At 43.4% G+C, this 24,950-nt stretch overlaps 2 protein-coding genes across 5 annotated transcripts in view; one reads left to right on the top strand and one right to left on the bottom strand.

The window, feature by feature from the left end:
* ccdc9 (coiled-coil domain containing 9) overlaps window positions 1-9,765 on the bottom strand; it is a 14,172-nt gene extending 4,407 nt beyond the window's left edge. The window contains exons 1-10 of the mRNA XM_020623210.1: window positions 9,630-9,765; window positions 8,108-8,150; window positions 7,762-7,866; window positions 7,218-7,367; window positions 4,346-4,660; window positions 4,060-4,143; window positions 3,725-3,889; window positions 3,432-3,613; window positions 2,974-3,035; window positions 2,011-2,055 (exon numbers count right to left, since the gene is read on the bottom strand). Coding sequence (XP_020478866.1) covers window positions 2,011-2,055; window positions 2,974-3,035; window positions 3,432-3,613; window positions 3,725-3,889; window positions 4,060-4,143; window positions 4,346-4,660; window positions 7,218-7,367; window positions 7,762-7,866; window positions 8,108-8,110 — 1,111 coding nt within the window. The 5' untranslated portion in view covers window positions 8,111-8,150; window positions 9,630-9,765. The remainder of the gene's footprint in view (window positions 1-2,010; window positions 2,056-2,973; window positions 3,036-3,431; window positions 3,614-3,724; window positions 3,890-4,059; window positions 4,144-4,345; window positions 4,661-7,217; window positions 7,368-7,761; window positions 7,867-8,107; window positions 8,151-9,629) is intronic.
* A 7,480-nt stretch (window positions 9,766-17,245) lies between these two features.
* The window catches only part of bbc3 (BCL2 binding component 3), a 10,167-nt gene continuing 2,462 nt past the window's right edge, over window positions 17,246-24,950 (top strand). The window contains exons 1-3 of one of the 4 annotated variants that reach the window (XM_020623247.1): window positions 17,246-17,635; window positions 18,950-19,343; window positions 22,900-23,099. In XM_020623247.1, coding sequence (XP_020478903.1) covers window positions 18,962-19,343; window positions 22,900-23,099 — 582 coding nt within the window. In that variant the 5' untranslated portion in view covers window positions 17,246-17,635; window positions 18,950-18,961. The other 3 variants (XM_020623244.1, XM_020623246.1, XM_020623245.1) reach the window with 3 other exon arrangements.

Raw genomic sequence — 24,950 nt, 5'->3', positions numbered from 1 at the left:
TATGACCTTGCGGTGCACCAGCAACAGCGGAACAAACCACATCCTCCACTTGTAAAAAGTCATCTTGAAGTATTAAGTGTAATTTAGAGTTTTTATTTTTGTTGGAATCAGTGTGTTACAAAGGGAATGACCAGTGTCTCCTGACTGCATCATGGAAGAAAGTGAGAATGAAATGAGATCAGAATAATGACAACAACGTTGGGAAATGTGAAGAAACGAGGAGTGGAAGGTGACGTACACTGGCAGTTCAATGGGAACGTGTGCCCAAACCTCTGACTGGTAGTGTAAATACAATGAGGTCAAAAAGAGAAAAGTAGAATCGATGAGCAGCCGATGGGAGGATGAAGAAGACAGAGAGGAAGGAAATGAACACACAGAAGAGAAGTAGAAAGAGGTGTGAAAGTATGAGAAAAACATGGAGGAGGAGGAGGGAGATGGGGATGCAGAGAGGGGGGAGGATAAGAAGAGAGGGTGCGATTTAAAAAAGGAAAGGCTGCAAGCACAAATGAAACGACGGGATCAGTGTGAACAAAATAAAAAAAGGTGAGAAGCTGAAGATGAAGAGATTGAACAGAGCAGCCCGGGGCTGAGGAGGATACACAAGTCATTGCAGAAAATAGAAATGGTGAAGAAGTGCACGCGCACACACACACACACACACAGAGCCAAAGAAGGTGGTGGCCTTAATGTGGAATATAGGTTATAGTGGTATATGGTTCTAGTCAGAGTGAACTGCAGTTAGAAACAACCCTCAGCTTCGACCTCTTCACAGCCTGGATCAAATCTCAAACAAACATTAACAGCTACCTACAAACACTGGTCATCGTCCTGAGTGAAGTGTGTGTACAGTCAGAAGAGCTGCCGGCCTCAAGGATGTTCAGATGTTCACCCACTTCCAGAGGAAAACCCTGACGAGGGCTGGTTTTGTCTGAGGTGCTAGCCGAGTGTTTTTAGTGATGTGAAATATACACGTTTAATGGACAGAGCACGGCCCAAACCCAGGACAATTGCAGGTTTCATAAAGCTAAAGATTAGACCCAGCCCTATTAGACCCCACACAGGAAACACACACAGAAGATGGGAACAATATCAGGCACAATGAGCAAAAACACACCAGGAGTTATGGTACAAAACACGAGCTGTTAAAGTAATAATCCTGTGCACAGCCAGAGAAAACAGACTGCTCATCCATCCAACTGGGTGGCAAAGGGAAATAGGATTCTCATACGTCACAAAAATATGAGTCCAACTCACACCAGGGATGTTTAGATATAGAATCTTCTTTTTTAATTTACACACATAATCGTGAGGAACTTTAGAAACACACCTATTTAAGATCATGAGAGGAGCGAGCCTGAAGAAGCTGCTCATAATGTGTAAATTAATAAAGATTCTATATGTCCAACAGTGTTTAGTAGGTGGTGGCCTGTTTTCTGATAGTTGGCACAAGTTATGTGCTAAATTAACACAACACATTAAACTGACTTTGCTTGACTGTTTTAGACATGATTGCATTGCTGCTACACACTCTCTCTCTCTCACACACACACACACACACACACACACACACACACACGTCAGCCTTGGTTTTGTCACTTACCGGGTCCCTACATAGACTTACATTCATTTCCAGGAGACTTACTCCAACCTTAACCAAAGCCTACACTTGTTCCAACCTCACACCCCATCATCCTCATAAAACTCGACAAACTACATTGTGGGGACCAGCCTCCGGTCCCCATGAAGATAGTAACTCGTGGATTATGGGCCACAAGTACAGAAACACAAGGCCACAGTGAGCCAGTCCGTGCAGACAACAGGTGCACACCACAGTTAGATAATTCAACAGTGGACTAAGCCGATGAAGACACTTTCTGCTTTGACAGGAGGGTGAGTCAGGTTTGTGAGCCAAGCACAGGTGTGTTACTGGGGTGCAGGTGTTTCAGACAGACACACAAATGGAAGACAAAACACACACAATGTAATCTCAGTCCCATGCGGTGGTCTAACCTGAAGCCCTGCCCCGAGGCTCTGTACGAGCATTACGCCCCCGGGCTGCAGAGAGGACACACACAAACACATGACAGTGGACTCAGACACGTATCCACGAGAGGAATCAATGACTCCAATTACCACAAACCTTGACCTTGATGCTACATCAGAACACACAACTACAGAGGCGACTGGATGTGTTGTGTCTGTCTCATCACTACCTAAAAAGTCACATACATGTGGATATCAAACTATTTATTCCGATCATTTAAACCGAGTCACACTCTGGCTTTGAGGGCTATCGCCACTTTACACAGAGGGACCAATGTCACTTTTTGTAACCACTTATTTATCAAGTACAAGCGCAGCATGTTTTTACATTAATGCTAAAAGCACGGCACATTTTAAAGCACATGGAACAAAACTAAGCAGTTACAAAATGTTAAATGTTCCCAATTTAAAACAAAAATGAATTCTTGCAGGTCAGACAGTCGTGAATTTTAAGGCTTTGCTCCTGTGATGTACAACTGTCATTTCTAATAACTAATAGTCTAACGGACGACTAACGGACGAACCAGGAAAACTATCGATATTAATAGTGAAAATTAGTTACAAGTTGTTGGAGAGCATCTTTTTGACATGTTTTATATACTGTTTGTTAGTTTATGCTGCTCAAGGCTGATACTTCATCTCCTGGTTTGTCCTCTTACATCACTCAGCACCCACAAAAGAAAACTGGGGTCCTTCTGAAAGCTTCACTTGACCGTGGCGTAACGGGTCGATCCGGGCTCCAGGGAAGTGCAGCAAGCATTTACATAACAAGCTTACTCAGCCTTCATTTACATAACGGCATAAACTGTCTGCAGGAGGGGGATGGTGCTGTCCTGTGGTACGTGTTTATCACGTGTGTATGTAGCATCAGGTCAGATGAGCGGAGACGTGGGTACGAGAGTGTGTGTGTGTGTGTGTGTGAGGACTTGCCTCTCCTGCTGCCCGGTTCAGACGTGACGCCCTCTGCCGCCACATACGGATCCTCCTTGAACCTGTTAAAAAAGCCACAGTTAGACACACACACACACACACCCAATATCAGCGTCCTTGTCGTCACGCTCCTCTGAGCTCCTGTCGGAATAAAGTTGACAACAAACACTTTCTACATCTGTCCAGCTGTGTCCATTTTAAATCTGTGTAGGACCTGAGATAAGAACTGACACAGTGCATGAAAGGCACGGTGGTTAGGCAAGAAGGTTCAAGGTTCGAGTCCACTGACTCGGATGAAAGGTTTTAAAATGCTCAGTTTGTGCACAAACACGTGCACTCAGCGACATGAGGAAAAGGCACGGACCAGGCGTTATTCCTGACCACAACACCTTTTAAGCTTGACGCTCTGACTTAATGTTTTCAGTGTTTCCCTTAAAACCAACCCTCCCCATTCTCACATGTTCTCCGTCTTCTGTGCGTCCCACTCCCGTCTCCATTGGCCTGTGGCGTTACGATGGCGTGCTAATCTTTCCTCGTCAATCTGCTCACGCTCCTTCTTCCAGCGCAGATACTCTGTTCTTTCCCTGCCCGTCATGGACATGGTCATGTCCACAGAGCCTTTTGAACTAGGCCTTCGACTCTACGGAGACAGAAGTAAAATTCTCATGAGAGAAACGGTTAATGCTAGAATCAAACTAGCTGCTGGAACAGGACTGACATAACTCAACCTTTTTAGAAGAACGTTACTTACGGTCCACTCTTTCTCCAGTTCAGCTCCTGTCTTCACATTGTCAAAGTCCAGACCTCCCCAGTTACGTACATGCCTCCTGCTGCCTTCCTTGCGGTCTATGTCTGGCGCCGGGCCTGAGCGTCTTGGGTCGTCCAGGAAGTTACGGATTGGCTTGTCTCCATCCGGCTAGGAGAAGGAATTCAAAATGTAATGCTCTGCCACATTAGATCCATTTCCAAAGTGAAGCCAGGTTTGCTTCTCACCAACATCATCATGACCTCAAGCTACTGATGATCTGCAGAGAAACAAAGTCAAGCCATTTGATAATCTAAAACTATAAGCAGCGATTCTCCTACCCGCTGTCCTCTCTCATACTCTGCTATTCTCTCCATCTCTTCATTCATCTTCTCAATGTTCTGTCGCCTCTTCTCCTCCCATTCCTGTCCACAAAACAAGATAATTAGTTCCATCCATCCATCATCTATACTGCTTATTCCAGAATAGGGCCCTGGGGGTCCCCCACCTCTCGCCCAGAGTCAGCTGGTCCACCCTGGACAGGTCGCCAGTCTATCACAGGACTGACATGTAGGCAAACACACTCACCCACACTGTACCTTATTACAGCAGGTCACTCACACTCACCTTGGACTTTCTGTCCATGCCACCTGGGGTCCCCACTCCTCCCCCTTCTCCTCCTCTTCCTCTCCTTCTTCCTCTGCGTCCCTGTCCTCCTGACTCCCCAGGTTCTCCATCTCTGGGCGTCCTGGGTTCCCACTCTCTCCTCTCTTGACGGCCTCCTCCTCCTCCTCCTCTCTGACCTCCCCAACCCATTCGTCCTGACCCCGTCCTCCTGGCTGGGCTATGACCGTCGCTCTGCCTTTTGTGGCCGTCGCTCTCCTCTGATGTCTTCCGACCACGAGGTATTCCAGGTTTCCAGTCGTTCACGACTCTCTTCTCCTGCAGGGATCAACGCACAGTCAATCATTTCAGTATGGACAGAACTTAAGCCACAGCTAGTGAGTGTGTGGACAGACAGGAACTTCTGCATGATCAGAAGAGTTCACCTGTGTATCATTACGTATATATGTTAAAAAAAAAAAACATTTGCCTTTTGCTGATGTAAAACACTGCCCACATATGACCTCATTCAAAAAGGTTTAAAATCGGCTGTTGACTACTCTGAATTGATGCCTGATTTGAGAATGTGACTCAGTGATTTGAAGGTCATCTTTTGTCCCCCTGTAATTCACAGAGCACTGACACAGAATCAGAGCTCAGGGAGCCTCACTCATTCGTGCATCCAGCACCTCACTGAGGTTTTGTGGACGTGCACACGACTGGTCTGTCATATTGTATTCTAGAAATGATATCTGGCTATAATATAATAAAGTGGTGAAAGGTTTATGAAAGTCCAGCAGCCACCTGCCTGATGGGGGAAAATCGTTTCCAGCCCTGAATTTAGCCCCTGTCCTTTTAATTTAAACAGCCCCAGTCTCCTTAATCTGAAGAACTGGTGCCATATAAAAATACAAAAGACTAATCAGGGCTATGGATTATGTAAAACTGCAACATGATGAACTTAGAGAGAGTGAGAGTCAGGGGACAAAGGCTGGGAGGCGATGAGAGGAAGAAGCAGCAACTCTTCATCAGTTCTTGAGATCAGCAGCTGGTGGTTAAGCTTTAGAAAAGGTTTGACAGTTTTATGAACTGAATTTGACCTTCTGATCCTGAATCAGTTCAGACAGGTACACATGTGGAACAGATGCCCCCCTTTTGTCCTTTGGGCCATTCTTTGTCTTGTCACCTTTACAGACCGACTGCCGAGGGTTTGCAGGCGTCACTGAAGCAACCCCGACCTCAGCGGGAGCCCACTGCACTGTTACGCCACCATCCCTCTCGGACCTGATTAGCACCGATTTCAGCTGCTCTACCGCTGCCTGCAGGAGGCCGGTTAAAAATGTGATGAATTCCAGTTGCTCTCATCATCATTCAACTCTATGCTCCAGCAGATAGTTAAAGCGGGAGGTGATGGAGACCAAACAACACGAGCTGAAAGGGAGTGAATTATGGACTTACATCCATCAGGTGGCCAGGTGAATGCTAATGCTGCTCAGTGCACTGTAAACAAAGCAGACACAGACAGCTTATAGCCGCTTCTAATCGAGAATATGTCTGATAAGAAGTTGCAAATGGCTCTGGTGCCGACAACCTTTGGTCTTTTGGTTGTGGAAGAAGAACGTGATGATTCGCTGAGCTGAACAGCCAGTCAGAGTGGTCGCTCTCACATACATGGTCCGCTGCCAACATGCTGAATCGGCTGAGAAGCTGCTGATAGGGTCCGACTGGAGCCAACGGTGAAGGACAAACGCTCACCAACAGTCGACCATCAGCTTTCGTCTACAAAACTATGTTCAGCTCTATTTTTCCTTCACGATTACCCATCAATAATATGTCAGTTATACAAATCACATTTATACTATTGATGATTTGTATGTTTCCTTCTTCACATGTTGAAATCTGTGTGAAAGCGTTTCTTAAAATGTGCAAAGAAGCTTTAGCTGGAGCATCAGAGTGCTGCAGCTGTTAGCAGTGTGATCCGTTTGTGCTCATATGGTGCAGATAACATGCAACAAACTGAGCATCATGCTGCTGTAACACATGGAACCACCTCTGCCCTGTTTTAAGACAAGTGCCAGAAACGTGCGCCTAATCAAATCTGTGCACGGCAGAAGCAGAGCCACATGGACAGCCGACAGAGAAACACATGCTAATGCAGGAAACGGCCGTAAACATCTCTTATATACCTTTGTGTGGTAAATTTTTAGTTTTTTAGTCATTTTCATGGTATTGTTCCATAGTGGTCTTCTTTTTTGGTAGAAGTGCTTTAAAATAATCCCACTAGTGTGTAAGAGACACGCGTGTAGTGTGTGTTTTTGTCTGCCTGAGAAAAGTCATCTTTGGACCTGGATGTCAGACGCTGTAGACAGCTGTGTGCCTCATTTTGACAGTGTGTATGTAGTTTTGAGAAAATTGGGAATTGCTTCAGAAAATGCGTCGGTAAAAACTGTAATCCAGTTTATTTTAACAAGAGTCATGAACAGACTCAGTCCAACCATCAGTGAAACAGTGCACGTAATGTTTTACATGCTCCTTTTAAACGTCTTCAGCATAACGTTAAGTTTGCCTGCAGAATCTTATGTACATGTAAATAGTAAAATGATGTCTTAGATCATCTCAAACGCAGCTCTCATCCCACACATGTAACATGACAGCAAAGGACTGACGCTGTGCATGACGGGTAGACTGGGAGGCATGTGGTTGGTAATGAGAATCTGTCAGAGCGAATGAGCTACGTGCTCCGTCTGCAGGATCCTCATAAAACAGATAACGACTTTACCTCTTCTACAGCCAGGGAAACAACATCCAGTGATGGAAAGACAAATCACGGTGCTCCTCTAACTGAGCTGCTGTGTCAGTGAATGTGTGACTGTGGCGAGGTGTTCCTCTGTCTTACCCCTGTCGGTTTAGAAAGATCGACTGTGACGGTCAGGTTCTCTTTTTCCATCTTCCTCCTGTCCGTCTCTGGCTCATGGGGACGGGGCTTTCGAGGTGTGGTCACAGCAATGCCCTCCTGCTCTGCCTTCTTCTTGTCCTCCTCTATTTCCTGTTGACATCAGTAAAATTTAAGTTTGGCCTAAACTCAAAATCAGTCTAACTCCAAGCAGGTTTGACACGTGTTGTGTGAACTAATGGTGAATGGTGATTAAATCTTTGTGAATACCTCAGAAAAAATAAATATTACATCCTTTTATTTTGATAGATTTTCAGAATTTAGGAGGGACACTACGTTACTACTCTATGATCCAGCATCCACTCATGAATAAATGTGCACCAAACGTCACTTAGAAATTGCAGGTCTACTTAAAAAACTCAGAGATATTATTCTTAATGAAAGCAAAAGAGGATGCTACCCTTTAAATCCTGCAGCAGGATGCCCAACGTGAAGGATCCACAAATATACATTTTGTGTGTCTGTGTAAAACCTACGATCTCCGTACCTGGTACCTTTTGACCAGAGCTTCATTCTTCTTCCTCAGAGCTTCGATTCGTTTGTCCAGCTCTGCATCCTTCTCCTCCTTGGTCTTGAGGTCCACCGCTGAAGACTGGCAGAGAGAGGAGGAAGAGGAGGAGAGCAACAAAATGAGGAGGAGGTCAATCTCTCCTAAATAGCATAACCATCCACAGAAAACTAGTAGTAGGAAAAATAAAGATAATGCTGATGTCTTAAACAGTCTGCTTTTGTTACACAGGTGAAACGAGCAACAGTCGTCATTATTTCTGTCAAATAAACACTTTGCAAGGCGCCTTCCTGCCATTCACTCTCTTTTTTCCTGCATCTCTCACCATGGCTTCCTCCAACTTCTCTTCAGATACAGGTGGCTGACTCCTGCAAGGAGGAAGATGAAAAGATGAAGAGGATTAGTTGCTTTATATAAAACTGACAAATTCCAATTTTCCGCCTCCACTCAAAAATGTGTTATGTTTATTGTTACACATTTAGAGGCCAGTCATGGTCCAGCAGAGGGCTGCGTTTCTGAACCCATCAGTCCTTTGGTCTGCAAAATGCTTGCTATAATTTTGCACAGACCAAGGTGACGTCTTCAAATGTACTGCTTTGTCTGACCAACGGTCTAAAATCCAAATATATTCTAAGGTCATTTGTGACAAAACAGCAATTCCTCATATTTGAGAGGCTAAAACAAAGCATATTTGGCATTTATGTTTAAAACAACTACAGCGATTATTCAGCATCCAAATTTCCGATTGATCAGCTAAGCAACTGGCTAATCAAGCAGCTCCAGTACAACATGCAACTTAGATGAATGTGATGTGGAAACCTGAACCCCCCAGTGAACATAGATAGAGGACAGACCTTTCAGGGAAATAAGAAATATCTTGTGTCCAGAAGGAGCCGAATTAACGGTAAGAATTTCCAAAGAGGTAAATGAAAAACCAAATCAGTCACAAATGACTGTCAATCCAAATAAATGTCTGAGGTGATCTTTAAATTTCACTAATTGTAGTTATTTATAGAAAAAAAAAACCAATTATTTGTTGGTTACAAAACATCTACTGTAAATTGCATTAATTTGTCCAGTTACTAGTAGAGCTGAAGCAATTGGCACCAATTCTTATCATTATTTTTGTAATTTTAGTCATTTTTAGGGAAACAAAAACACAGTTCCAGCTCCTCAGATGTAAGAGTTTTCTTGGCACATATAATAGTGAATTTGGTGTTTAGTACACCAAATGATTAATCAAAAAGATAACTAGCAAACTAATTAATATTTACACCTAGTTGTAGCTCTATTTACTAGCCTGACTTAGTAACGCTTCACATTTGGCTCTGGTAACGTTGGACAAGCATTTTGAACCATTTCTGATATTTTTACACACCTGCTCAAATGACAGGAAACAACAATCCACAGATTAACCAATAATGTATAGCCTAATGATTTTTGCAGTGCCAGGTGTATCTGAAGGTTCTACTAGGTACTTTGTGACAAGTACTGGTCACCATTACAGCAGCTAATCACAGGTGAGGCTGCCAGGTGTGTGTATGTGGAACACAACGTTTCCAAAGCTTCTGTGAGCCCATTAGAGCTGCTTACAGGATTCAAGGGAGCCACGGCAGCAACAGTAATAGTCTGTACAGAGGATTCAGCACACTGGACCTTTACTGTTGCACTTAAATTGGTTTAATTGTTCCACTCTGCTCTGCTAGGGAAGTAATGTAAGCACACTGAGCCATGTCTGCTCTGATACAAAGCGCCGAACCCGCCAGGGTGGAAACACACCACACCACAGACACCGACGTCACGTATCCAAACAGCAAAATACATTTTCATATGCGTTTAGGTCTCACTTTTCTTATATTACCTTTACCGGGAGGCTTGTAACGAGTGTAAAAGGCTGTGTTTTAACTCGTTGCTCTTTGCCAATTCCTGCGCCTCACGGTGTCCTCATTTTCCGACTTCCGGTTAGCAAGGACTAACTTCCTGCCAAATAAAGACCCCTTCACGGTGGGTTTAAAGACACGGAGCCGTTACTGAAGTAGTTGGGTAAACTTTGTGTTACTACTTTACTAATACAGCTAAATCTATTCTTTGTTGGCTATTTTAAAGATGTAATAAAGAACGACATAGAAAATTGAAACAAATGTATATTGCGTAGTTGTATAGATATTGTAGTTCACCCAACGTCCACCAGGGGGCAAGGAAACCTTAGTGAGGCCAAGTCCTCCTGCACAGCAAAGGTCTGTACAAAAGTAAAGCGAAACACTAAAACACTCACACACCCATATACAGAGGTGGAATTATCAGTGTTAATACTATATAGAGCTACAGTAAACCATAACACAGTACACTTTCAGGTTACCCTATATCAGTGGTGGAAAAAGTGGGCTATTCTGATCATGTACTTAAGTAGTAATACCACATTGTAAAAATAGGATGGTATTACAAGTACATGTCCTGCATTCTAGGTTTCATTTGAGTGAAAATGTATTAACATCAAAATATACTTGATCTACTAAAAGTAAAAGTACTCATTGTGCAGAATGGCACATTTCACATTATATTACATTATGTGATTATAGTTATTGATGCATTACTGTGTTAATCACTTTAATGTTGCAGCTGGTAAAGGTGGAGCTAATGTTAACTAGCTTATATAATTAGGCCTATAATTTGAAGTACTTTGCTTACTGCTAGGTAGCTTAATTCTCCACCAGGGGTCAATAAAGTTTTATGATTATACCATGTTTTGTTTTATTCCTCTGATTCTGACACACTGCTAAGGCTGTCACACACAAGTAGTGCAGTAAAATGTACAATATTTGTCTCTGAAATATAGTGAAGTCAAAGTATGAAGTAGAACAAAATGGAAATACTCATAGTAAAAACAAATACCTCGAAATTGTGCTTAAGTACTACAGTATTTGAGTAAATGTAATTACAGTGGTTACTTTCCACTGCTGCCCTATATGTTCTGTATCATTCCTATATACAGTTTGTTTTCACCTTATTTTATTTTATTGTATCTGGAAAGAGATGAATACTGATTTAGGGATAGTTTTCCCACTTTGTAAAAATCTGTTTCACCTGCTTATCTGGTCTGTTTGTTCTTGTTCTGTTATAACAGCTACTATAATTTCAATAAAGAATTTTTACTGAGATTATTAAAGTACTCTGTCAGTATGCAGTCCATATGGGGCACTTGTACTTTTGCTATTTCCATTTTTATGCTATTTTATACATAGTTACTAGTCACTAACTACAGAGCATCATGCCCCCCCCAGCAGTCTAGGCCTAGAAGAGGAGCTTGACAGCTAAAGGCTCTGCCTCCCTTTCTACTTCTGTGGACTCTAGTTTGTCATTTGGATACGTGTTCCACTGTAGATTTCACAGAGAACAATCACAAATAAAGTCAAACATAAGGTTATGATCTTATATGGAAGACATTCGTCAAGATTTGGCTAAAGATATTTGCCATAATAATTAGCATACCTTCTACTTGCCTAATTTGAAATACAATCTATAATATATACATATATATTGTAATATATTGTATATATATATAATAATATATACTATATATGCCCATATGCAACTGGATTATAATACACAGGGTGACGGGGGCAACCACCTTTACTATGACTAAGCCTAGCTCAGTGACCTCTCTCACCTTTCAGTAGGATGACGCACTTGTTTTGTACAGGTGAGTCTGTGTAGTCTGGACTGAATAACACACAGGTGAGATGATGAGGCCCATTGTTCTGTTCGGTAGCAACAGGCACAGCTGAGAATAGACAATTATGACTAGCACATCTTCCTTTAAATGTGCCTTCAGGGAATCACTGGGATGTTTATAGGCTGCAGGACTTTGAGTAAAGGGGATTTACTGTGGGTGGTAAAATACTTATCATAAATGATAGAATACAGTGCAGTGCATTGATTTCTGCCTCTACAACCTTAAAAAACTACTTCTTTTACACTTTCACTCTGTGTGTCTCACATACATATAATGCAGCACAGTCACACACATACACACACGAAGATGACAGACTATCCCGTGGCCCAGTTTCAGTGGACACAGTCACAACAAACAGCCACACTGTTGTCAGGCAGAGCACTGAGTAATGACCACACAGGATTTGTTAATCACTTGATAAGATCGTGCAACCAGAGCTGAGTATCTGTGCCATTATATCAGCAGCAGACACACTGAACGACCTGCTGCCACGGTGAAGGTGGAGTCGGGTGGAAAGAGGTGGAGGGACACAACAGACAGTGGCATCATTTACACAGATTAGACTTGTCTAATGTCACACAGGGTTCCCTCTAATCATAACATCAACTAACTTAACATAACCTAATGTAGCTTAATGTGAGAAAACAATGACATGTGGGCCGTGTATTGTAACCAAACATTTAACTTTAAAGTAGGGCTTTAAAAAACCTGACATGCCAACATGATGTGACCTGACCTAAGGAGATGTGTTGAGACATAGTGAGAAAAGCAGGCGTAAATAACATGACAAATCTTTGACATAACCCGGTGTATTAAAATATAGTGGAGCCTCAATTTGTGACAGGATTTGATGTAAATACATGTTATATAAAAGGTTATATAACATAACAGCAGCATAAACTGAGGTGATTAGGCTTCACATGACAAAGCACTGGAGGTCACACAATGCAGCATCATGTGAGGTCACATAAGTTATGACATAATGTGATGTGAAGTGTAAAGTCCAGATAACATGTGACCCCTCTGACCCCAACATGACATAATGTATCAATATGTCAAGACCAGTTCACTTCTGTGTGTTTAACTTACTAGATAAATAACGTAGACTCGCCCTCCTGAGTGGGCACATTTCAAGGTAGGGTCTCAGGTAACAAATAATCAAACCAGCTCATTAAAAAGCTCTTTACTAATGCATTAATGAGCTCTTGATTTATTCATTGTTATTTATTATGTCACTGTGTGATAGCAGCAATTCATATATGCTGGACTAACCAGAGTTCAGTGATCCTGGAGCCCCACAGCCCGGTTTGAACTGGCAGCCCAGTGCAGAGCTGTGGATCCCCTCTCAGTCCGAGTCTAGACGCTGAGGGGTACTTAGCGATGAGCTCATTGTTGTGAAAGCCAAACAGCAACCTCCCTGGGGAGAACATGAGAACCCATGAGGCTCTGATCACGGAGAGAAGAAAGTGACGATGGTTTCTCTTGTTGATATAAACAAGGAGCACTCCGGGGTTTACGTGCCAGTGTCTCTGAGCAGAGTTTACAGCTGAAATATCAACTTATATGGGACTTTCCTCAAAGAAATTCAGAAAATACCAGATTACAGCATCTGCCTTACTTTAAAATACCTCTTTGTTTCCTTATCAAGCAGTTTTGTGTCATAAGAAAACAGTCTAGTGAAACCCCCAAAATAAGAATCAAGACTGACATGGGCTGACCAGGCTGGCTGTTGATTGGCTGGATCATCCTGTTGAATATTCGTGAAGATATACAAAAATACAAATGTGTGTAACTTGAACAGTGTAGAGTTTAGTTAGGATTCTTATATTCAAAGCAGACACGTCTATCAATAATTCTAAACTGTTTATCACATGGATCTTTTGACACTGTAGATTCATAGGAACAGCTTTAGGTCAGAGGTCAAAGGTCGGCCATATGTACAAAGGAGCAGCATAGCCGCTAGTTGAGTTCATGGACCAAAACTGGGGCTTGAGAGAGAAGCAGTGATAGTTAAGCTATGCTGCTGTACTAAACATTTAAACTGTATTTCAGTGTTGGTCTGTCAGTCATATAAACAACCGGTGCATTGCCAGGCCACCCTTTCTATTTGACCTTTTCATTTCCAACTTATGAAACATTACCCCAGGGGTTACAGTTCTGTGGTGGGGTAGATTTTGAAGTTGTGAGGTTTAGATTAGGGACTGAAGTGCAGAGTGAGGGAGAAAAGAGCGGCCTGGTTCTACTGCAGAAGTGAGACATAAGGCGGCAGCTTTCATTTACATGTTTATCACAACTGCAGAGGTATAGATTACTTGTCAGAGAGGGGGGGGGTGTGTTTCTGTCAGATACAGGTGAGCACAGAGTCCGGGTCCGAGAGCTGTACACCTTATCTGGTGCCGTCATGTCTTCTCTCTGTTGCATGGCTGCTCTCAGGTTACAGTGTGTGCAACCCTCCCAACACACACACACACATTGTAAGACAGAAAACAATGTTGATGATGCAGCTTGGAACCAAAAACCTGGCAGGTGACCTGATCCCAGGTGGGATCAGTCATGGGTTGGCATCAGCAGGTGTTCTGACTGACCCTTCGGCCTGCACGGTCAGAAGGAAGTGACATAAATAAAAATGTTCAAAATCAAATCAAATGGTTCAATAATACTGAGAAGAAGCAAGATGAAAATGATGACGAACAAGAAAATTAAATATAAAAATGTTACAAAGTGCTATAGAAGAAACTTTGAGCCAGATAAACACAGGTGTTAAGGCTGAAGTGTTGCACTGAATTGCATACAATTGTACAGGTGTACCTAATAAAGTGGCCAGTGAATGTTTTTTCCCATAAAATGTATGGCCTTTATAATCTTTTGACAAACTTGTGACACATTATTATTATTATTACTAATAAAGTAATTTGTGATATTTGGAATAAAAAGCAACAAGTGCAAGATGAAACGCAGCCAAACAGGATTTGTGATGGGAACAGTCTTGACTTGCATTAGCATTCATTATCTAGTCTCTACAACTAACTGTTGACCACGTGTCATAAAAAGTCTGTCGTTCTCAAAGTTGGCAGAGGATATTCGTCCGGGCATGTACCTGAGAGGAGGCACACGCCCCTGCACCCTCTCCTCCCCATTAAAGTGCTGTGCAGCAGCCTGCTGCTGGAGGAGGTGGTGCGGGGTGCTGAGACAAGCTGCCATTTCCAAGCCGATTAAACAGCCGCTGCTGCAGCTTGGCTGAGCCACTCCTGTCTCATGCCCTGCAGCTGAGGGGGGCGCCTACAAGACAATGATCTGAGGGTGAGGGGTCAAAATGACGGGGGTTTCTCAAGTCATTTGGGATGTTAATATTATGCAGGGTCTTCAGACTATAGGGTGTAAAAGCTTGAACAATTAGGCTGCTGCTGTGCAACTTTACCTCAGGTTTCTTTTATGAAAAATCACTATAATGAATATGAGGGTGGTAACCTGAACATCAAGCTGCTGATATGTAGATATATATAACTGCACATTTGGATTAAACAACTTGTGGATTCCAGTGTTAACAGAACTTCCACTAGTCTAAGCGTCAAGTGCGGAGTGTGAACCTTTGGTTGTAAAGCCATCACAGCTACCTCAGAAGGAAACACATAAACACCCATCTGAGCTTCTTTTGAAGCTGGAATTAGATCTGCACTGGCATTTGTTTTGAATCAGTCCACAGTTTGACATGATGGTGTTCAGGGTAAAAACTAAAGTGTATGGTTTATCAAGTATCAAAATCACATGTAATAGCAATGAAATTTTGACAGACACATTTTATTTATTTATTTAACCCTCCTGTTATGTTGCGGGTCAAATTGACCCACGAATATAACTGCTTTAAATGACACAAATATTTGATATGAAGAAATGTTCATAACAGGATGTTCATTTCTTCATATCAAATATTTGTCTCATTTAAAGCAGTTATGTTCGTGGGTCAATTTGACCCGCAACATAACAGGAGGGTTAAAAGGCCACAGAGTCTCGTTGATAGCTGCAAAGAAAAATTCCATTCCACTGAAGAGAACTTTCCATATTGAGCCTTGGATTTACTGCAAATCTGATGCTAAAATAAAAGCTTTAAAATAGTTTTATTTGTTTTTTTCAGTAAATAATGGAAACTAATCTTCTAAATAAACCCAGTGGAGGTGTCTGACCTGTTTAACAACTCATAAACTTTCTTTCATAATCATGCAAATCAAAACATCACAACAGGCAAATCTCCAGGTTCCCATTTTAGATGAAGGCCATCTAAAATGCAGACCATGTGACTCTAATCACAGTTAGTCAAGAGTAAATACTGAGTTGATGTTTGCACATGAATAGGATGCAGTTGTATTGACACATCACTGCTGTAACTGCCAGCCTATTTTTGAGACTATTAAAATTCACTGAAATGTTAGCTGACATTGACACGGCAGGATGTGACTTAAAAAACCTGTTACTTGATAAAATGTAATGCACCAGCTGATCCTCAAGACAAACCACATTATCCACTGGACAGTAACTGTACACCAGCATTCATTAGTTTCGACAGCAGACTGATGGGGAATCCCAGGCATTTTAAACCTACACATCATGGTATCACATGAGTGGATGACTGGTGAGACATCTTAAGTCTACATTTTATGTCCATTATTTATTATATCTTGTTGCACCTGTTAATGAGATTAACCTGCACCATCAAGTGTCAAAATCAGCCGAATGTATAGGTGAGAGTCACAGGTCTTTTGGTGAAGAACCTTGATGTAAGGCTTGGACCAACCCTCTCCTCCCAAAGCTCAGTGGTGCCAGACAGTACTGACCCATTCACAATAGGTATAAATGGATTTGCCACTCACTGCATTTGCAACGAATGTGTTATAAACAGTGTTACTTTGGACTAAAGGTTGGTTCCACTCCACACATGACCACATTGTGTTAGTTTACAGCTTCTGCAGATGTGTCAGACAGAAGGAAACTGGGGGTAAGCCACCGGGAGGGTGAGGGAGAGGAGGACTGTGTGTCTGTGTGTATGTGGGGGCAGGACCTGTTGATTCATGTCGCATGGGGAGGAAATGTGTTGTGTTCTGAAATGACAAATGGGACAAAAGGGTGAATGCAGGATAGGAGGGACAATAACTATTAAATCATTAACCCTCTGGAAGAACTTTCTGATGACTAAGAGACAGACGTGGACAAACTAGAAAGGAGTTAAACTAAAAATGCATTTTTGTAATAGTGCACCACGAAAAATAATTAAATATATGTATAGCTATAGAATAGGGACAGCTGTAGGAAGGAAGCATGTCAGCACTTGTTGGGGAGAAGGAGAGATTTGGGGAAGGAAGTCAAGTTAGTCACACAACACTGGCCAAAACATAAAAAATAAAAGCCTGTTTACTTTCTGTACACCGGTGCACAATAGTGAGTGGGTGAATAACTTAATGTGCACATAATGTAAGGCCAAATATGTAGTTTGGTTCTGACCAAGTGTATATTTTTCGTTGTTTAGACAATGCACCTCATGCAGTTTTTCATGTCTGACAGTCACGGTGCACGGGGAAAACACAATGTAGCTGTAACCCTCTCTGTGGCTGAGAGGTCAGTAATTCGTTTTTTTATTTGATTCTCTATTCTGTATAAATGTTTTAAAGATGTTTAAAATCGACACGATCTACAAAACATTTTAAACAAACTACTTTGCCGTGCTCTATTATTCGTTTTATTCTGAAAACGCCTACCGGATGTTGGCTCTACTTCTTGTGTCTTGACGAATCGTAGTAAAGCAGCAGCACAAGTCGGAGCTCAGACATAAAAGTCCGGGCACTGGAAAAGCACGGGCAGCTCTTGGCTCCGCTATTCGGCACATCTTGTCGGCTGCGCGTAGATATTTTGTTTTGGTGGATTAATAAAACAGTAAAAGAAGCTTATTATCAATCGAGACAATCCAAACCAGGACCTGGCATGAACAGCCACATTTTCCTCCCAGTGGACTTTAACACCTTGTGATTCTTCGCCCGTCGCATCTTCTGCTTGTTTTTACTCTGATGTCCTCCCGTTGCCGTCGGCTTCTGACCTGCAGACAGCTTCAACACGGATCGTCACCCAGAGCAAGTAAGTGGAGAAGTTGTGTCTTTTGTTGCTGCACAAGTTGGTTGTGAATTTGACGGCGCAAAGTTGTGTCATCTGTCCAGCTGTACTGTAAAGCTGCACTTTAAACTTGGACTGAATTTGACGCTGGCTACGCTGAATGCCGTTATTTGCTAACGTTAGCCGTAACTTAGCCTTTATTACAGGTCTACAGTGTTGAATGCCGCTATTTGCTAACGTTAGCCGTAACTTAGCCTTTATTACAGGTCTACAGTGTTAGCAGTAGGTTTTAGGTTTGGTTATTATTGGATAGCGGACTGATCTTTCTTCAACCCTTTGGGGTTTGTTTCATCTGGGAGACGGGTCCCGACATGTCAGACAGCCTACAGGAACGGTAACAAGTCAAATCACCAGATAACCTTAGTGTGTCGTATTACGATATACAAAGAGGCGCAGATGTGTTTCGCTGTGGTTTGTGTCCAATGTCAAGACTTGTGGATTGGGACAAATTAAAGCCTTGTGAATTGTTCTTCGTGGTTTTCTGCTTCTGGCCTAAAAGAGAAGCGCAGGGTCATTGCACTCATGTTTGCTCGGACGTCGACTGCAGGCTGACCCATCGGGGAAGAGCTCGACTTTGTCCCCAGAGATAAACGGGTTGTAGTCCACGTTCACCGGCACCGTTTTCTGCTTGATAAGCTACCAAACGCTGCTGTTTCCATACATATCTACTGTTAAACGGCGACCGAGGACCGCGGACCGCCTCTGAGCACGCGCCTCTGCTCCTCTGTGTATGTGCTCGCGCGGCACGGATTGTTTACAAACACAGGTCTCGTGCTCCCGAAGGGGTCCCGCTGCTGCCCCCTAACGGCCGGAAAGAGAAGAGAGGCGGGCAGGTCAAAGGTGTGGAGCACGGGGAGGAGAAGAAACAATGGCGTTGCGAATAAAACTGCGGATTCCCATCCATCCATTATCTCCACCCCTTATCCTGAATAGGGTCGCAGGGGGCTGCAGCCAATCCCAGCTGACACTGGGTGAGAGGCAGGGTCCACCCTGGACAGACCATCAGTCTGTCACAGGGCTGACATGTAGACAAACAACCACACACTCACACTCGCGCCTACGGACCGCATGTCTTTGGACTGTGGGAGGAGGCTGGAGCACCCGGAGAGAACCCACACAGGCACAAGGAGAACATGGAGACTCCACACAGAAAGGCCCAGCACCTCACTGAGGCACTTAGTGTTGGGTTCTCCTTTCATTTGTCACCATCTGTATGTTTCACTTTACTGTGTGTGTGTATTAACATATGTTCATGCATGTCCTCCACATGTGATTTAGGCTACTGCTGAGATGGCCCGTGCAGAGACCATCGAGAGCGTTGGGGAAACTGGAGGAGGAAACACTTCCCTTCCTGGCCACAACACCTGCCGCATGGAGCTGCCTCAGCATTTCCACCCTGGGCCCAGCCTGCTCACCCCTACCGCCATCACCAATGGCTCCAGGACTGGTGCCATACACCTCCAACATAACCACCACCATCTGTACCCTTTGCAAGCTTTCTATCTGTCGCTGCCTTACCCCCACCCAGAGGGCCAGGACGAGCCCCAGACTCACCAGCAGCTACCTGCGTTATTGCCATCAGCAGCGCCTCCTCCTTTGCCACTTTGCAGCCAGAGGGAAGAGAGAGGTGGAGGCGCAGTAGCACCCAGTGCCTTCTCAGGAGAGCAGCCAGGTACGATCACAGTATATGCAAGAGTTCTGGGTTTTTAAAGGGGAGTCGCAGGGTAGAAGCTTAGAGGATAAAAATATTACACTTATGATAATAGCAACAGGATTGTAGCATATTAGGTTAGTTCTCGTTTGTTTTGACAGACAAGGAAAGGGGCTAAAATATATCACATCAGGAATGATCTAGCCTGGCAGAACAAGCAACAACAGAGCCAGGATAGGTTTTTGGCCATTGCTGCCAAGTTCATGGCTGCAGGAGCAAACTGCACAATTACTTGATGAGCAGCAGTGGATGCAGCTTCCCATAAAATGGTGGAAATGATCCGATGGTACTCAGCCACACAGGACGGTTGGTCTTTCAAACCTCCACCCTTTAGTAAACAGAGAACTTATCTGTTAACAGGAGAGTGGGGGTTATTTGTGTTCTGCACTGTTACCATGACAGGAGACTGTTTGGGCAGTGTTGACAGGGGACAGGTGCACGTGCATATGCGTGTGTGTGTGTGTGTGTGTCATGAGGAGATGTGGAGAAAACGTGTTATCTCCTGCTGCAGAGTGGCCTTGTAACCAGCAGGGCGACACAGGATTCAGACAGTAGGCTACAACTATGCTATGAAGCAACGATGAGCATTAATACAGAACATTTTAAAAAGACTCTCTTCCATTCCACTCAAATTAGGGATTAATGGACTGAAATAAGAATAAGACTTTTAGTTGCTGTGCAAAGTGCTGAAGTAGTTGGTGCTCATTGTAATAATAGAGTACTGCTCGTCCTTTTGCTGTCATCCTGGATAGTAACAAAACATGTCTACAAGCTGCAGAAGTTGTCAGTGATTCTCTTCAGCTGCAGAAGTGAACCATTTCTCACTTTATTTCATTTCTTTCAGTTCACTGGGCAACAGATTTTATTCCAGAGGGGAATTTGGAAGCTGTAATACAGGAAATTCAGGTGGTAACAGTGGCTCAGCAGGTTTGCATTTGGCACTCAGCCACTGTTGTGACAGATTAGTAGCAGTGCAAACAGAATAGCTGCTCACCCCTCCTCCACCTCCTCTCAGCTGTAGGTCAGCTGTGCAGCGTGGGCATGTTCAGACTTGTCCTGTGCACTGCCTGCAATAAAGAAACAACCTGCAGCACTGAACTGCTCAGCCAGGCAGCACAAAGTCAAGCCTGTTAGTCATTTATCTAGTTTTTTACCCCAGGTAAATCAGGCCAGGCAGTCAGGTCACAGATTTCTCAGTGCACAATTCATGTAGGTACGTTTGTTGGTTAAACGTTCAGAAAAGTCCATTTGTCAGACTCAGCATTCTTAATCACACTAACAGTCGGTCTGTAAATGAATTATTCTGTTAGCTTCTGAACAACTAGCCTAGCTAAAAACTTTATTCAAACACTTGGAACAAGTCATGAGTCTGTTATTCAATCAGCCATTTACTTAATAAATAAGACTGATTAATCAGTTGTGGTGCTAATTAGTCATCATTAAGTCACCAGTCAGTGCAGATTACCAGGGTTAAGCTGTCACTTAGTCAAGGTAGTCAGTAAACCTGCCAGCATGTTGGACTGTTAGTCACTAAGCAGTAGTGTCAGCTTGTAGAAGCATCTATCAGTTATTTGTTTAGTCAGTCTGTTAGCTGTGTTGTTACCGTGGTTAGGGAGTGATCCAGCTCAGCACTAAGCTTTCCACCTTAGTGTAGCTGGTTTAGTCTGTTTTGATTTTTAACACTCCCCTACTTAACTGGTCAGGGGGTCTCCCTCTGTCACCTGGTCAGTCTGTCAGCCTATGGGTTCATCCACAGCCCCGCCCCCTTCCCTGCCATCCACCCTATCACAGGTTGGATCCCTGCGCTGCCAGCCAATCACATACAGACATCTCCAGGAGTGCAGCCTTAGAGTTACCTTGGCAACAAGCCAGGGTTTCCCCACTCTCTCTTTTCTGTTTGTCTGTCTTTCTGCCTCTGTGTCTCTGTCTAGTCACCTGCATCAGATGTAGTCCTCCTGGCAAAGCAGATGCTGTTGTTGCCAGGGGCGCCCGTTTCTGTGGCAACCCGAGTTGTGTTTGCCACAGGTGCTCAGCTTCATCCTGGAGACAGGGGCCACTTCACAGAAAAGCTGTGATTGGACAAAGTAAAAAAACAAAAACAAGCTGGGGTGTGTCAGAAAAGTTAGAACAGGGTATGTGCACATCTGGAAAGAGCTGCTATCACCTCCACACAGTAATGCTAAATAATCATTTAGGTTAAACACTTTTCATTGTTGGTTGGATAATCAAACTAATGAGAAATGGCAACATCACTTCCTGTCTTCAGCGAGTAGATCAAAATAAAATGAAGGGCCAATAAATATAGTTCTTCATTTGTTTTATTTTATTGAATTCCAAACCAGAGAAAAGCAAAAAAGAGGAAGTGTCACTTCTGTGGGTTTCCTCTGGTAGTCAAACTCATTCATGTTGCCAGATGCTTACGCTCGTCCACATTATACAATAGGGTTTACTTGAATGAAGAAAACCTTTCTGCAAGAAAAGTTACTAAATAAGTCAGGAAGTATCAATAAATGTGTAAAAAGCCAATTAATATCTTTTCTGAACTGTTAGAAAATACTTTGGAATTGAAAGAACAGTCACATTTACCCACATCAGCTCTTGCAGGTTATTTGTGTTTGTCACACTCCAATGACCAGACAGAAGGTACAGGTGTCTCTCTGTTTTTAAAAAGTCTGTAAACACATAACACACACACACACACACAGTACCTCACAATACCAGACTTATTAAGCAGATTAAGAGATTACTCTCCCACGTTTGATGAAACTAAGTCACCATCACCCCATCAGCTTCCTTAGGAAATGTGTGAGCTAGATAAACTGTCTTACTGGGAACGACAATATCTGAACCTTCTAATGTTATAACTGTATAAAGTTATCGTTCATAAAACAGCATGTGAGCGTATGAATGTCTTTGTCCTGTAACCTGAAGGAGTCCAGAGCAGAGGGGCAGCACGTGGGAACAGTCGAGCACAAAGGTGCAGAACAAGTCAAAGAACAGATGTGGACCCTGAGCAGCTATGATTAGATTCCCCTGACAAGTTTTACCCACATACTCGATTCACAGAGCCAAACACTGTCACACCTATATGTCAGTGTCAGCACAGTCATGCACACTATATACAGTCAGTTTGATCTGTCCTGTATATGTCGATTCGGTTTTGTTTGGATGTCAGTGGATTGTTTGGCTGTGTGCTGATGTGTTTGCTGGTTGGCAGCCTGCTCTGTTGTCTGCCCATGTATTGCTATGTGTGCACAGATCCCCCTGATGTGAACTGGCTCCTTAGTATTAATGTATGCTGCTTGTTGAGAATCAATTAGGCTTAACCAGAGGGTCCGTGTACCCGATAAAGCACTTCTGTCTCTTCATACGTGAACCTTTCTTCTCAACAGACGCACACAGAGCGAGAGCATGAGGAAGAACAATGTTAAAAATAAGCTGAGAGAGAAGGAGGAGTGCATAGTTTTTCTCTGTTAATGTCCAGTTTTCTGAGTTTATTTCACTTTATCCTCTGCAGCCTTGGGCAGAGAGCGGCGCCCGGAGGCCTCCATCCGGCAGGAACCTCTGCCTGACCTGCTGCCACAGAATGAACATCCATCCTGGGCTTTTCAGCACCACAGAGCCGCAAGGGGAGAGGCGTCGCAGGAGGTCAGGAGAGTGGCCAGTCAGCTGAGGGCCATCGGAGATGACTTTAACGCTACAGTCCTCCGCCGAGCGGTAAGACCAGGGAGGGGTCTCATGATTTATGGTACGTCTGGTTTTTAGGCCTTAGGTTAGCTAGTCTTTGGTTTTTCTGGGGGGGGGTTAGGGTTCATGTTTGCCACAAAATATATGAACCTTAAAAACAAATGAGCGTGATAATGATTTTTGGTCAGTTTGATGATAAAGATCACATTTATTGTATTTTAAGTCAAAGTCTTATCTAATGTTTTTCTTTTTGGTTATTTCACTTTGAATGTGTGTGTCTGCCTTCGCATGAGGCTAATTAAAAAACCTGGAGAATAGCACAACAATAGTAATTATGCAAAGGTGACATACTGTATGTTTTTGTTTAGAGGCTTATAAATCGTGTGACAACAAACATTGTAGCTGGAGTTTAAAACTTAACATTCACACTTCCTGCTGTGTGTGTTCCATTTTAATCCAGGACACTTCCTCACACGAGACTTGTGATTTCACTTTATCTGTGTATTCTTCTTGGCTGGTCAAGGCCCGTTCTCATAGGAAGCGTTTTGTCACTCATTCCCCTCACGCAACCGATAAAGGTCCAATCTGTCTAATGTGTCAGTGCACACTGACTCAGAGACACGTCACCCCCCGTTTTCACTGCCTCAAGTTTAACACAGCTGTTCTGATCACAGTGACACTGCACCGAGGTCGTAGTCGGTGTGGCCTGAACGGATCAAATGCTTCAGCTTTTTGCTGCCCACTTCTCACGTTTCGTCTCCCAGTCCCAGAATGCTAGCTGCATGCACCGCCTGCCGCTTGTTGTCCAGTTTGGTAGGAACTGCGCTTCACTGTGTACCTGTGTGGCTGGCTGTCAAAATAAAAGCACACAAACATTGATGTTTAGGTTTTGCATGGTTGTCATCGGATCACAGGGGGTGTTTGATCAGTGTGCCGATCAGATCCATGGATCGTTAACACCTTTATTTGTTGGTAAAATTTAGAACGAACAGAATGTCGACTGTGACACGGGCCTCGCTAAGATGATAAAAACGAAAACAGCAGATGTGAATAATTGAAAGGTTAACACCACCTGAGGATTCGGTCTGACTGCAGTGAGCGCCCCTGTTGTTGTGCAGCGACTGTGTTCCCTCCACCTGACTGAGTGAGGTTGTGTGTGTCTTTGTCACATCGATTGTGCTGCTCTCTCGCTCTGTCAGCCCAGTGCGCTCTTGCATAGATGAACATGTGAGGTTGCCTGTACTGTTACGTGTGTGTGTGTGTGTGTGTGTATGCGGCAGTAGTGAAGACAGGATCAATACGTACACGTGTATGTGTGAGAGTGAATCGATGTCATCTGTGTTGTGTGCTGGCCTTTCCCTTCCTTCTGTCCTCTCTCATTTGATCATTTCAGCTCTTCTTTGCCTTTTTTGTGTTGACTTGGTTTGTTATTGATGTTTAGAGACGTTATTTCCCTGCTCTCGCTTCACTCTTCCTTCTCTCTCCACATAAATGACATTATCACACACACCGTCTTCTGTAGTTCTTCCTTCCTCCCTCCCACACTCGATTTCCATTTCACTTTGTTTTCTTGTCTTTTACAGGTTCATTCCTCGTCACTCTTGCTTACACTCTCTGCCTCGTTCGTATAGACCCAGTAACTGTATTAGTACAGTAGTTTTCCAGAAACTACAGTACTAATACAGTTACTAAATGTCTTTTCCCCTAAAAAGAACCAAAGTCTTGATGCTTTCAAAGCGTCCTGACTCACGTAGCCCAGCTGGTTGTGAAAGGCACATGTTTCTCCACTGTCTGTCTCTTTTATTGTTATTTCTTCATTTCGCCCTCTCCCGCCCCTCCCTTCCTCTGTGCTCTAGATCGCGTGAGGACATGGCAGCAACA

The sequence above is a fragment of the Monopterus albus genome, unplaced genomic scaffold (genome assembly GCF_001952655.1).
Source record: "Monopterus albus unplaced genomic scaffold, M_albus_1.0 scaffold294.1, whole genome shotgun sequence".
Taxonomy (NCBI): Eukaryota; Metazoa; Chordata; class Actinopteri; order Synbranchiformes; family Synbranchidae; genus Monopterus; species Monopterus albus.
The sequence above is the reverse complement of the archived record's forward strand: the minus strand, read 5'-3'. Positions and strand labels throughout refer to the sequence as shown.